The following is a 14,351-nucleotide window of genomic DNA, read 5'->3' as shown; positions in this document are numbered from 1 at the left end:
AATTCCTAAACAAGAGCATCTGTGTGGTTTGGTTTTTTCCCCCTGCTCTGCAACCAGGATTTCCCAAGTGGAAGACCTAACTTTAGGAAATCCAGGAGAAACTGTTATTCACTTTCCAGAACTCACTTCTGCTTGTTCTTTTTTTTCTTTCTTTTTTTTTTTTTTTTTTTTCTCTTGACTGAAGTGGAAGACCATACACAGCTTGTTCCTGTACAAAGTGCTGCCCTTCTCTGGCAGGAAGGGAATCTTCTTTAATTAAAAGTGACATTCCAGAAAGTTTGCAATTTAGAAAGGATCAAGGCGCAAAGAGAACAGCCTGAGGAAATACTTTTGCAAAGAGGGCAGGGATTGGTAATTAAAATGAAGCAAAAGAAATAGGTATAGTAACTACTTTTTTTTTTTTTCTTCTTCTAAGCTTGGACTGGGAAAAGGTAGAAAACGCCCTCTGTTTACAAGAAAAACATAGAAACAAGACTGACCCTTAGGCATAAAATTAGATACTACATCTGGATAACATGAATTACTAAATACAGAGGAGGGAGCAGTTCAGGTACCACCTCGAATATCTAAATGAAAATCTTATCTACCTCTAGCTGTAGGAACAGCAGCGTGCAGCTCACGAAGGGCATTCCTGGAAGGACTGCCAGGCAGAGCCATGTTTTGGCATGCAGAGTGCAGACACGTGGCTGAGATGGCTCCACTGCAGAGAAGGGCTGAGGTTTCCTCCGCCAGCCCCTTGGCTGAGTGTGAGCAGCACACAAGTCCCCACCATCTCATCGAGGTGGCCCAGGTGAGCCAGAGACAGGTGGGGGGCATAAGATTGCTGTGGCCAAACCATCAGGGTCCTTTGGTCTGGTACTTGCACTGCGTGCCAGCGAAGAGCAGCGTAGCACATTGAGCAACCCCTCGCGGGGTCATTCAGGAGCAGCTTCTGCAATTCCTTCCTGAGGGCCTTCGGAGGATGTTTTTGCACACATTAGCGATAAATAGCACTTACCCATTTCTGAAGGCTTCTCTTCTTCCAAGCCAAATAAAAATTCATATTTGGCCTTGGCAACAGTCTGGGCGTGAGCAGATACATCATTATCCCACACAAGTGCTTCTGCCTGCAGAGTCAAAATAAACAAAGCTTATCTATCTTTTAGCCAAAAAAAATGGCAGCAGGAACACGAAATCCATTCAGGTGGGTTGTCAGGTAGGATTTTCAAAGTGCTAGTTGTTCATTTATCTCTATTAGCATCACCCCATTACCACCACTAAGATCAAGAACAACAGACCTGAGCGAACTCACAGTGCCTTTGAAGGGCTCATCTCTGAGTCTTTGAACCCAAATGTTTCAGTATCAAGCAACGATGACTAGAGCAGCCCACGCCGAGCCCCTTAGCAATCTTAGCCACTGCTAGGCCATGGTACAGAATCACAGAATAGTCAGAGTTGGAAGGGATCCACATGGATCATCAAGTCCAACCCCTTGGTCTGCACAGGACCATCAAAAATCAGATATATCTGACAGCATTGTCCAAACGTCTCTTGAACTCCGAATATCAGTATCAGAAACAGTAAATTCAAGTAAGGATGTCACAAAACTGGGACCTATGGGGAAAAAAAAAAAAGAAAAGGATGTTTTTTTTGAGAGGAGACTGGGGTGAAGAAAGTGAGAAGAGGCTACAATAGGGAGGGTCAGAAATGTGAAAAAGGATAATAAGGCAAGCAAATACATGGCCAGTGATGTGTTACAATCCCTGTCCTCTGGATCCCAGGCCTGTGCCTGACCACCACCACCTAAGTCAGGATGACAACCCGTCCTGTTTTTATGATCCCACAAGCCAAACCTTGAAATGAGGAGGCTCAGGGTGGTCCTCCTGGCTAGCAGGGGAGCACCTGGGAGGATGAATGGACAGGCACATAAAGCATCTTGGTGTCACACAGGCCTAGTGCCACCAGCACCTACCCACTGCTTCCTACTCATACGAAGCAATTTGAAAGAGAAAGGTCCGGTTTCTCAGGGGAAAGAGAGGCTGCACGACAAACATTAAAATTACTTTTCTGAACAGGTGAGGACAAATCAAATCTCCACAATGAAGCGTACACCAGCAATAAACTGTAGCGCAAATAGTGTCTGCAGTCAGCTTTAAGTTGCTATCCAGCTGGGCAAGACAGAGCCTGTAATTCTTCTGTCTGAAGTGACAGATGAAATAAATTATTAGCTCTATAAATTCTTCGGTGACCTTTGTGTTCACATCCTATGTCTTAGGCAGCCAGGCAGCCAGTTCTTACAGCATATCAAGTCATTTCATGGTTCACACTGGCAAAGGCCCTAGCTTACAAAAATACTTTAAAAAAAAAGTCAGATGGAACATTCTGCCCCCCAGGACAATAATAACTTTCATGCACTTCCAACAAATACCTTAGGATAAGCGTCAGCTACAAACAGAAATTCAAAGTACAGGAGACACATAATTCACAGGAACACACGGTCAAGGCTCTTTAATCAGAGATGGATGGAATCACTAATCTATACGTTCCCCCAAGGCCAGCTCTACAACAACTACATTTTCTTCTAAGACCACACTGACAAATAACCATCTTACCCCATGCCCTAAAACTGCTCCAGGCTCTCCTGGACTTCTTCCCCCATTATTTCTCCCACACCTCTGTGTTGAACCAGTTCTGCAGAATTGAGTCCAGCTCACATGTGTAATAACTGAGCAGTCATCCATGAAGTTCCTGGGTGTATTTATCATTCACTGGCCTAACTATTTGTCACTAGGGCCCCAACAGCTACTTTGATGGACCTCCTAACACTAGCCAGACAAATCCTTCAGGAGAACCATGAAGTAATAGAGCAAAGACTTTCTAGCACAAAGACAAATTATATCATGTCCACGAAGATGTGTTCATTCACAAGATTTGGGGCAGGAATAACTGGGGAAGGAAGGGGTACACACAGAGCACGCAGAAGAATATTCAGTCTGAGATAACCTGGTCAAAAGCAGCTTATGGAGCCAGATGAAAATTCAGCCTGCACAGCTGATGCAATGGGATGGGATGGCTAAACTTCTGGCTGCTGCCAAATCCCACCTACGCATGAATGAAATAGTAAATAAAATGCACAGAGCAGTCCAGTTGCTCAACAATCAGAAATTTCTGATCTACGCACCTCTGAGATACAGCACCTCAATCCCTTAGCACTGCTCTGCAAGACTTCACAGACATCTGCTGCACTGAGCCTCCTTGTCAGCAAACACATTTTCCAAATGCCTGTACTTGCCTATGTCTGATCATAAAGCATTGAAAAAGATTTCAGTTCACAACACCCTCCGCATCACCCAGTATTAGGATGAAATGAATGATCTTTCAGTTTACAGGGCAGCATTTATCAGTTTGGTGCCTTGGCAGGGACCTTCATCTTGGCACCTGAAAGAGGCAACTTCATTTTCAGAAGTGCTCAGCGCTGCTGATGAGAACTCCATGTAGCGGCTGGTGTGTGGAAACAACTGAGCCTAACATCTGTCTAGGCTGTCAGAGCAATATGAGGATGCATAAAGGTAAAGCAGGTCACAGCCTCCAGAGCCAGGCTTGGGGATAAGGTCACAGTATTTCATCCAAACAAAAAAATATTAAAAGAGAAAAGGGAGGGAGAGAAAGTGAATGCTATCAGGCATGAACTGCTTTTAAGAGCATTGCTTCACTGTGGTCCTTCCTTAGAGACAGAGGGAAGAAGAGTTATAAAACAAAGAGAGAAAATTTGCTCTCCTTTTCTTACCTCAATCTGCCACTCACCCAAATCTTGCTGAAGTCATTATGCCCCTGAAACTGGGAGCTCAGAGGAGGGCAGGACAAACATTCCCGGAGCTTTCCAGGCTGCATTAGCAAGGATTAAAAGAAAGCAAGATTGGAAAGGATAACAAAAAAACCTCCTGCTTAAGCCTTCTCCCTCAGCTCAAGAGCAAAGAAACCTGCATCCGGGTCATCTCATTTCATAATTGCTTCCCTCGGAGGGCTTTAACCACCACTTTTGATGCATCTGGTGTTTGTCACCACCAGAGAGGGTGACGCTCACCCAGAGCATCAATCCCCTTAAATCAGCCCAGCTGTACATTCATTTCTCATGAGCCACACACACACATACTGTTTTTCAGTCTGATTAAGCTCTGGGCAGAGTGGCAGCAAGCTCCTGCCCATTTGTTCAACCCTCTTGCAGCCCCTTCTGCCTCCTGGGTCATGTTTGCTCAAGCCTGCTCCTCCGGGTCACGGATCTTGGTTGGGACTTGGGGAGGCTGCATTTGCCCCTTGGGAGAATTTCATTTAATGCTCGTGAGTCTGTGTTTGCTTCCACGTGCCAGTCCTCACCCCTCAGACCTCCTGGCACCACACTGGACCTTTCTATTGACCCTGCACAAGGCATTGGCACGAGGTCCCAACTTGCTGGTGTTTCATCCTTTCCCTCAGGGAAAGGGAGATTGCTTAGGAAGTGCCCACAGCACTTGTGTTTTAAGGCTGTATCCCGAGAAGCAAAGCTGCTGAACGCGTGTTTCAGCACCAAAGTGAGCAGCAGGAGGATGCTCAGACCTCAGGGGTCCTGCTCCTCTGGCATCAGCTGCCACGTACAGGTAAGTCAGGCAGCTGTGAATCACACACCACATCTCTGCACAGCTCTGTTCCCTGAATGCTGACCCGAGCAGCGGGTCAGTAGCTGCAAGGAAAAACCCTTGCCACAGTCTGTCCCTGAAAGGTGGCTTGATCCAGACCCAAAACAAGGGTTGTTTGCCAGCTTTCCTGAAGCACGGTGTCTCTTGCTGGGTGAATTTGATTTCAGTTCCAGTTGTGAGCTCCCCTCAAACTGCCCCAGATATTTAGATGGTATGGCTGAGTCATCGAAACCTGAAGGAAATGCTTCTCCTTTCTCCACAGAAAGAAAGCACCAAAACATCCTCTCTGAATCTAACTGAGGTTCTGGCCAGGACCTTTTGGGAACAGGCTGTTTTCTTCTTGGGGACTTTTTTTTTTTTTTCCCCATTAAATACCTACATTCCACACAGCATTAACTGAGGAACACCGAAGTCTGGTTACATTGCCCACAGCTGCTGACACCAGAAACAGGCCAGTCTGAGCAAAAAGACACATCAGCAGGAAGGTGTTTAAGGACCTGAGGGAACGGCATGGAGCTGGGACAGGGCAGGGTCAGGCTGGGGGTTAGGGAAAGGGTCTGCACCCAGAGGGGGGTCAGGCACTGGGACAGGCTGCCCAGGGCAATGGGCACAGCACCGAGCCTGACAGAGCTCAAGAAGCATTTGGACAATGCTCTCGGGCATGATTTTGTGGGTGGTGCTGTATGGAGCCAGGAGTTTGACCTGATGATGCTTGAGGGTCCCTTCCAATTCAGGATATGCTGTGTTTCTGTGACCTCTCATGAAGGGCTGTGAGCCAGGACAGAGAAGTGAAAGTGCCCTTGGGGGAACCGCTGTAATCTTTCTTAATAAAACACTTTCACCCTACCCCCAGAAAATAAATAAATAAATAAATAAATGTTAATCTAATTCTGGGCTTACAGGAGGACCCAGAAGGAATTGGGCAGTTGGCTCAGGGGTTTCCACAGCTAAGTCACACCACGAGGGCGCCTTGGGGGAGCCCTGTTTTTGCCCTCTCACAGCTGCATATCCCCTCCTTCCAGAGCTGACCACCTTCCCCTCGGCTGTACAGCTGCTGGGAAACAAGTATATTACAAGTCAGCTGTGGAAGACTTCACTCAGACCATTTCTAACTCCAGGACTGTCCTATCCTCACCTCTTCATCATCGTCCCTTGCAGCAAAAAGCCAAATGCCTCTCAGCAGCCTATCATACACCCCGATCGGGTGAGTTTTAGCTCTCAGGAGGAGTTTAAACATCTACCTTGATGTTCTCTTCCGCAGCCCAGAAGTTTCCTCAGAGACTAGCTGAAATACAGGAATTGGTAGAGGAGCTAGCTTCAAAAAATACATGAGAAAACACATAAGGGAGAGGCAAGAGTGATGGATGGAAGGTTTCCAGAGATCTGCAGCCTTCTTAGCAAGTTGCCAGAAGAGCAAAAGGGAGAGCATCTGAGCCAGGCTGCCATGCCATGGTCAGTTCTTCATGGAGACATGCAGTGAGAGCTTGGCCTCTGCTGTCACGAATGGACAAAGCTCCCAGGGGCCCGGTACCACTAATGGTCAGCCCTTGATTTTAAGCACAGTTATCATTCCTGTGTGGGTGTGAACTTAGCAAGTCTTCGTGCTTTTGACAGGTTGTGCTAATTGTTCTGAAAAGACTATTTCTGTTGAGCTTTTCTTAAGTCCCTTTCCCAAGTAACAGGATGAGATGGGGAAAGCTGGAGTTAAAATAAACCTGCTAGCTGGTGGAAGCCAATGCACTGACAGCAGGGAGAGCTGAGAGAGCTGGTGCTCACAAACAGACCGCTAAGAAGGTTTGTAGTTTTTATTTTTGTATGACCTCGTACACCATGTTCGTGTTTTCCTCACACGCCCTCCCACATGCTAATATACATGTTTGCAATTTTTAAATTAAAGCATTAGTAAAATAGATGAAGGCTGAAAAGAACAGGAGTTTTGCATGGCTAAACCTCACCTGGGGCTGCCAAAGTCAATGCTAGCAAAGGTTCAGGAAGAGAAGAAAACTCAGCTCGTGGTTTAAAATAAATTCTACCTATCAGGAGTTACAGGGAGATACCTGCAAAGAGACAGGAGGTAGGGGAGGAAGGAAAGGACTGGTGTGAGGGCACTCCCTATAACCATTCTCCAGCAAAAAAGCTTGAATTATACCAAGGGATCACAGATGCAGCTTCCCAACTAAAGGAAAGAGATGGCTGAGAGATATATAGCAGAGATGCATGCAGTCACTGCAGGTCTGGAAAAACCTGTGAGAAGCGACCCACTGCCTCCTTTAATACATCAGCCAGAAGACATCAGAAGAAGGTTTTAGGAGTCAGCATCAAACCAAGCAGAAGGAGATGGTTCCTCACGCAGCCTGCAGTCAAACCAGAGAGCTCCCTACAAAGCAATGTCATGGAAACCAGGAAGGCTGAAAAGGAAGGCAAACAACCTCAAGGGGTACAAATCCTACACGCAGGTAGAAAGCATGAAACTCCACGCTGAGCTCCTCCCAGGCTCCTGTAGACACCCATGACCACCTCTACAGGCTGCTGGGCTGAGCTGACCGTGGGTCTAACCCAGAAGAGTCACCTGCTCTTACCTGCTGACCAGGCTCTGGCATCTCCCTGCACGAGGCAGCCCTCGGGCTCTGCAGCCGGGCAGGCGGCTCCGCTGCTCCGTCCCCACCGCGGGGCTCCCCGTGGCACACCCCCTGCACACCTTCGCTCGCCCCAGGAATTTGCCACAAGGAACTGGGGCTCTGCAGGCTTTTCATCGCGCTCGGGACGCTGACGAATTTGTTTACCAGGAACAGCCTCCTGGGAAGCGTTCGGGGCAGAAGAGAGCAGAACTAACAGGGCGCAGATACCATCGAGGCTATTCTCCCTCCTCAAAGGCACACTGCACAAAAGTTCAGTGTCTGATGAGAGGCTCGATTCAGAAACTAGCCACAAGAGTCTCCTCTTAGAAAAAGCCATGGGAACAGTGACTAAACACGCATTCTTTACCCGCAGAATCAAACAGCTGCAGGTAAACTTTGTTTTCAGTCTGCTAGTCTTGTTCTACACCTGTACTTCATTTTTTTTCCCCCCTTAAAGAAATGTTTGCTTTGTTGTTTGGCCGAAGCTGCTAGGAAAACAGTCAGCTGCTATACTGAATTAAATGCTTTTTATTATGCAAAGGCTGACACTGTCTGAGCTGTAACTGCATGAATGTGTACAGCATTTTAATTCAAAGTCTTTATGATTACACTTTACCTTTAAAGGTCACTCAGCATTTCCTATTTGCCGAGTCAGTGATTTTTGATGTGTGCTGTATGGACCTCTGGATGTCTATGCATTATTTCTAAGGTAAGCACAGAGCTCAAGTCAAAGCAAGCCCATCGAGAGGTAGACTGCAGCTCACTCATGAAAAACCACCTTCTTAAATACAAAGCAGATAGAGTAGAAAGATCCAAAATATTAAAAGTCACAATACAAATGTTTTTTTCTTAGTTATCTCAGACAGCACTGGGATGGAGTCCTGATGTAGGAAAAATATCACAAAGCCAGCAATTTTTTACTCAGAGAATTCAGCAGTGGTATGTACCAGACATCTTGCATTTACTTTTTTTTGTCCAATCTGTTCCAAGTATATTTAGCAAACTGACAGACTGCTTCTCTTCAGCAGGTATTGCACTTCCATGATATTTAGGTACCTCAGAAGGCAGAACAATGTTTAGACAGCTACAGGTCTGCCCCACATGGATTTCAGCTACACAGAAGCTAAAATCTGGTGCCTCAGGAGGCTACCAGAAGTTACATCTGTATCTTTAAGCAACTCTTTTTTTTTTTCAAAACCCAAGCCAACATCTGCTGAGACTTGAGAACTTGCAAAGCTCATCCCTTCCCACATGCTGTACATTCCTTATGTTGAGCTAAAAACACTGTTTTTATGGATGGATGTAGAGAAAGAGAAGAGTTATCAGGAGAGTTCATCTACCTTTTCCACATCAGCATTACCAACATGGTTGGTCTAAGACAGAAGCTCAAAGTGACTATAGTATTCTTTGCAGTTCAGGGAACTGAACAGTGGGGGAAAAAAAAAAAAAAAAAAAACACTCTGCACAAGAGCAACTGGAAAAACTTCTGCAAAGGTGTAAAAACCTGCATTTCCTCTGAGGCAAAGACAAGCTGTAGAGCGACAACACAGCAAAAGAGCATGCAAAGATGTGTATAGATCTGCCTCTAACCTAGAAACAGCTCTTTGACCCTGCATGCTTATTTCATATCGTGTATTTAAATTAATTTTACAATATTCACCTCCATTGTTCTTTCTAAACCTTGCCTAGATTTACCAGAAGTTATTCAGATCAGCAACCTGACTGAAGTTTGAGCTGATCTGTCCTCCCCTGGCAGAACAGAGGCAGAAGCTAGGAGTCACACCAACTAAGTTTATGTAAGCCTCCTGCTGTGCAGATACCGGGGGCCTGAAAAGATGTTTTTTGCAAGAGCAGACTGTTTGCCTGCTAAGAAAACATGAGTTAGGGAGTGCCAGCACTGGCACCCTCTGGCAGCCGTGGCCCCAGAGATGGCCAGGAGCCACCAGGCAGTTCCAACCATGGCAGGAAGGCAGAAGAGAAGACACCAGGAGCTATATATTCCCTGCAAGCAGCACAAAGTCGGCCAGCTGGCACACGTGTTCCACTGGTGGAGAAGCTAATACACACTTCTTCCTTCTTTTTTGTTGTTGTTTTGTTTTCATGAGGCCACGGAGACTCCACACACAAGCGAGCTGATGAAAACCAGAACTCACTGGTGCTAGAATTTGTCGTCTTCTGAAGGAAGTTCCCTCCTGGTACCACTTCTTCTGTTAGGGCTGAAATGCAGCCATATCCCGGGCTTAAGTGCATCTTGCCATTGCACTTGGCGCTTGCCCAGCCTGGGAGATGCGGTTATTACCCCAGTGACACTTCCTGTTTGAAAGCTGTTGTGAAATAATAATGAGTACAATTTGGAGATAAGCCACCTCTTCCACTGTGGCATTTCACGCTAAGAAAGGAAAGGATGCCGCATTCATCGCTTCCGCAAAAAGGGAGGTCTCGACTGTTTAATCCTTGCCATTTGAGTTGTTTTCTTAGTCCTCCCAAACTACTGTGTCACAGGCTCAAGACAATGCCTTCTTGTTCAGCCCTGATACCAGGCATCAAAAAAACCTGCTGCGGTCACGACGTGAAGCCCTTGGTAAGCGTGACAGCTACCAGTGTGCCTTGGCAGCCCAGACTCAAAAGCCCACTCCAGCCTGGTCTCCTCAGGCTAATGACACTGCTCGTGGCACTGACAATCTTTTTCTACAGTGCACAGTTAGGAAAGCAAGTCACAGCAAACACTGTGTGCTTCCAGCAGCTGGAGCTGATGGCTGAGGCGCCTGCTGGAGGTGCAGAGCTCCTGCTCTGACAGACAGCTTGATCCTGTGCCCCGGCAGGTTTGTTTGCTTACAGCATCCAGGAAGTACAGTCAATTCAGGAGCAATTCAAGCTTCAAGGGCTAGATAATACCTGAGCTATTCTCACTCCTCGTTCAACCCCATGGCAACCCAGCCTCACCCGGACTCAGCTTCACTCCACCCTGCTTTTACACCCCATCCACGACCCACCGTGCTTGCCTGAGACACAGAGCACGAACACCCAGATGCGTGAGCATCCCAGGGGCCTGTGGTCTCTGGCAGGAGCTGGCGTGACAGCAAGAGAAGTCCCAGAGCAAGGAGGGGGCGTGCTCACAAAACGCATCTGGAAACGCGCTGCAAGAGCGTACTTCAAATGGTGTAATCCTGAGAGGAACAGGACGCTTAGGGCTGGTCTGAAAGTGTCAGGCAGGCACTTACCACTGGGCTGAAATAGCTTTTTCATCCCACAGAAACGTGCTGTTTCAACGCCCCCGCCCAGCTTCATCTCAGAGCAAACAGGAAAAAAGGACTGGAAATAACCTCTGCTGCCGTGGGTGCCAGAGCACAGAAATCCCCTCAGAAGGAGATGCAGACTCTGAAGACACAAATTGCTCAAGATCTGCCTCGGTCCACCTGTGTCCCTGCTGCTCCGCATGCTGACGGCCTGGAGGAGCTCTCTGACCACAGATACCCCTCTCAGCCAAACCCCCCGAGGAAGGACCCCTGACTGTACATCCCCCTGCAACAGGGCAGCCACCCATGCCACCGAGCAGATCTGGGCAAGAGAGCAAGATGGGACGGAAAATCCCCCCTCTGCCATGATTCAGGAGCAGCTTTCCACCACGTTGACGAAGCAGCCCTTCGTGGGGAACAGGGCTGCATGTCGCTGAGCCCCAAGACTTCTCCCACCTCTTCAGGCCAGGCCTGTAAGCGTGGTGCTGACAAAGGCCTCCAGCTGCTGCAGCCCGGAGATCCCAGCAGCCACGTGTGTTTCACCACCCGTAGAGCTGACACAGGGTGGGATGCTCTGGCTGCCTCAAACTTTGAGCCTTGGCAACAGCTTGTTGGTCTTGCCCCACCTTGCCCACAGCAGCATGGCAAGATTGCTACCAAGTGCCCGTGTCCCCACCGAGCAGACATCATTTCCAGTCACCATCAGTGCCTCATGCACGAGGACCGCTCACCAGCTGTGGCCAAAGGATCCTTCCCACATGCTGACAGCCACCTGTGGAGCATGGCTCATGCCACCACGGCCACCAGCCCCAACGATGAAGCTCCAAGCAGTTGGGACGTTTGTCCCAAGCACAGCACGTTCGGCATGACAGCTGCTTATCTGCACAGATGCTCTGTGGCACCAGTCCACAATCCTCCAGCAGACACAATCCTCTTCATCCCACAGGAAACAAACTCCAAACTGCCTCTTAAATCCAGGCTTGAAAACCAAAGGCCAAACTCTCCCGGTAACATCGGCAAGAACAGAAAGGATGAGGTGGGGAGGGAAAATGCTCTGAACTGCATCCAGGTCTTTTAGCCACCCAGTTTGACAACAGCAAATAAATTCTTGCTCCCCCAGTTTCATCAGCCTTCCTGGGAGGAGGAGGAAGAAAAAATATCTGTTGTGTTCACTGTGATCCTCACTGCTCTTCCCTTCAATCTGATGGCATTAGAAATGGCAAGAGTAATCCACTCAAGCACCAGCAGCACAAGAGGACCTCCTTCACACAGGTACGTTGTGCAAGAATTTTATCTATCAAGCCCTATTTTTTTTGTGTATCAAGTTTAGAGGAGAGCAATGCATAACATTCTTGAAATTGTTTTTAACATCACCACTACCACAAAGGAATTTCTTACACTCTTTTCTACGGTGAACCAAGGCTAAAACTGAATGGGAGCATTTGCACAGGGATTCCTAGGTGGTTTAACCTCACCATCTCTCCCACCAAAAGCATACTCCCAAAACCAACGACTGTATAGCCAAATTCTCAGCGTGTGCAAGCCAACAGGGCTAGGTCAGACCTACAGCTAGTGTTAAACTGGTAACATCTGCTAAAGCACATCAACTAAGGATGTGACCGATGAAAGTGCACTTGGAGTAGAAAGAGGTTCCTTTCTGCTAGCTAAACCAGAAAGGCCTGGATGATTATCAGCAGCCTATTACAACTGCTTCAAAAACCGTGTACACAACCAGCAGTTCCATTAGAAATATGGCATTTGATTTTCTCTCTCTGTTTTAATGGTCCTACGCACAGACAGAATTGAAGTGTGACTGAAGCTGCAGAAGCAGAAGTAATTGCAGTTACCTACTACACACCCAAATCACTTCAATAACACATAGATGTGCTCTGCCTGACAATATACTAACTGGCACCCTGTGGGAGCCACGTAATTGTTGTTTATGGCACGGAAACACTGCGTCTATGTGAGAAGTTAGCATCTTCTGCGAGTTTGTGTGAAGTTCAAGCTCATTACAGCTCTATGTTTATGTTCCCATTGAGAAGCTTGGCTTCGGAGCACGGCAGCAGGGCTTACGATAACACCCTAGTAGTGCAGGAGTGTCCCTGTGCAAGTTTAATGTTGTAAAACTTTACACCTTTGGTGAATTCACCTCAATCCTACTCCTCCCCAGAAAGCACAATTGCTATTAACTCAGCCAAAGATGCTGATTTTTGCACTACATCTCATTTAATTCAAGAATTTGGCATGATTAACAGAGCCTGTCAGTGCAGCAAGGGTGCTGATTTGTTACACTGACACGGAGACAGAAGCAAAACCAACCACACAAGATGCAGGTGGGGGGTCCCAGCCCGGGGATGGGGGCTCCCCGCGCTGCCTCTCTGGTGATGCTGGTGCGTCTGGGGAGCTACCAGCAGTGAGCGCCTTAGTGGGCTCCGAGTGTTTGCCCCTTAGGGGTATGCACAAAGAGAGAGAGAGAGAAATAATGAAAAAGGAAACATTAAAAAGAAGAGGGGGAAATGAGAGGAGAGGGAGGAAAGAGGAAAGAGAAAATGAAAAAGGAAACATTAAAAGAAGAGAGGGAAAAGGAGTGAGGGAGAAAAGAGGAGAGGGGAAAGAGGAGGGAAAAGGGGAAAGAGGGAAGAACAGGGGGAAAGAAGGGGGAAAAGGGGAAAGAAAAAAATGAAAAGCAAAAGGGAAAAGAAAAAAGGAGAAGCTAAAAGAAAAAAAGAAGAAGCTAAAAAAAAAAAAAAAAGGAAAGCTGCAGAAAAGAAAAAAAAAAGCTACAAAAAATAAAAGCTAGATGAAAGGGAAAGGTAAAAAAGGAAGGAGAAAAGAGAAACGGAAAAAAAAAAAAAAAAAAAAAAGGAAAACGAAGAGGAGATACGGGAGAAGAGGAGGAGAAGAAGAAGAAAAAAAAGTGTTAAGAAAGAAAAAGGGAAAGTGAAGGCAGGCGAGGAGGTGCCCCCGGCTGGGCGCGCCGCCCGCCCGGCTCCCGCCCGGCTCCCGCACGCCGGCACCCGCCGCCCTTACCGCACCGCCGCCTCCCTCCATCTTCCATCGCCGGCCGCGGCGGATCGCAGCCGCCCTCCCGCGAGGCCGTGCCGTGCCGTGCCGTGCCGGGCTGTGCCGGGCCGTGCCGTGCCGGGCCGGGCCGGGCCGTGGCGCCCTGCCGGCCCCGCAGCGCCGGCGGCGGAGCCGGGCAGCGCGGCCGCGGGCGGCCCCAGCCTGGTGGGCCCGGGCCGGGCCGGGCGAGGCGGGGCGGGGTGTGGGCGGGCCGGGCCGGGCCGGGCCGGGAAGGGGAAAGGGAAGAAGGGGAAGGGGGGTTGGACGTGAAGGAAGGGGAAGAGGAACGGAGCGCACCACGTGCTCGTCAAAAAGAGATTGAATCAAAAAAAAATAAAATAAAAATAATAAAAAATGAGGAGAGGTTTCGGGACTGCCGAGGAGCAGGGCTGCCTACCCATGAGGACGGCGCTTGGGAGCGGTGGTCCCCAAAGCCCGCAAGGCATCAGGACGTGCTGAGCTCTGCTACGCTCCTAAATCCCTTCAGTGCTTCTCGCAGTCGCTGGAAAAAAAAAATAAATTAAATTTTTAAAAATGCCCTTTTTCAGCCCAGGGGCTTCTCCCCGCAGCCTGGCTCCAGAAAGCGAAAGAGCACAGATGTCTGCAGAGCAGCCCTGTCTGCACCTCCGCAGCCGATCTGTGTTTCGCAGGTCGCTGGAAGTTCTCCCCGAGCTTCGGGTTTCCGAGCAGAGCACGCCGTCAGGTGCCGGGGTTTCTCTCACCAGAAACTACAACCTGTCCCCTTCTGCGAGAGACGGGTTTCCCCGTCAGAAGCTGCA

The 14,351-nt window shown here is 48.3% G+C and overlaps 1 protein-coding gene across 6 annotated transcripts in view; it reads right to left on the bottom strand.

Moving 5' to 3' along the window:
• PSD3 (pleckstrin and Sec7 domain containing 3) overlaps positions 1 to 14,351 on the bottom strand; it is a 107,899-nt gene extending 93,548 nt beyond the window's left edge. For 2 of the 6 annotated variants that reach the window (XM_068667893.1, XM_068667894.1), the window contains exons 1-2: positions 7,232 to 7,420; positions 998 to 1,106 (exon numbers count right to left, since the gene is read on the bottom strand). In XM_068667893.1, the coding sequence (XP_068523994.1) occupies positions 998 to 1,106; positions 7,232 to 7,405 (283 nt within the window). In that variant the 5' untranslated portion in view covers positions 7,406 to 7,420. Of the gene's footprint in view, positions 1 to 587; positions 673 to 997; positions 1,107 to 7,231; positions 7,421 to 13,539; positions 13,752 to 13,969; positions 14,075 to 14,196 lie in introns of those variants that run through there. The other 4 variants (XM_068667899.1, XM_068667895.1, XM_068667898.1 and 1 more) reach the window with 4 other exon arrangements.

This window comes from Anas acuta, chromosome Z (genome assembly GCF_963932015.1).
Source record: "Anas acuta chromosome Z, bAnaAcu1.1, whole genome shotgun sequence".
Classification (NCBI taxonomy): Eukaryota; Metazoa; Chordata; class Aves; order Anseriformes; family Anatidae; genus Anas; species Anas acuta.
This window is presented reverse-complemented; position numbering and strand designations above follow the sequence as displayed.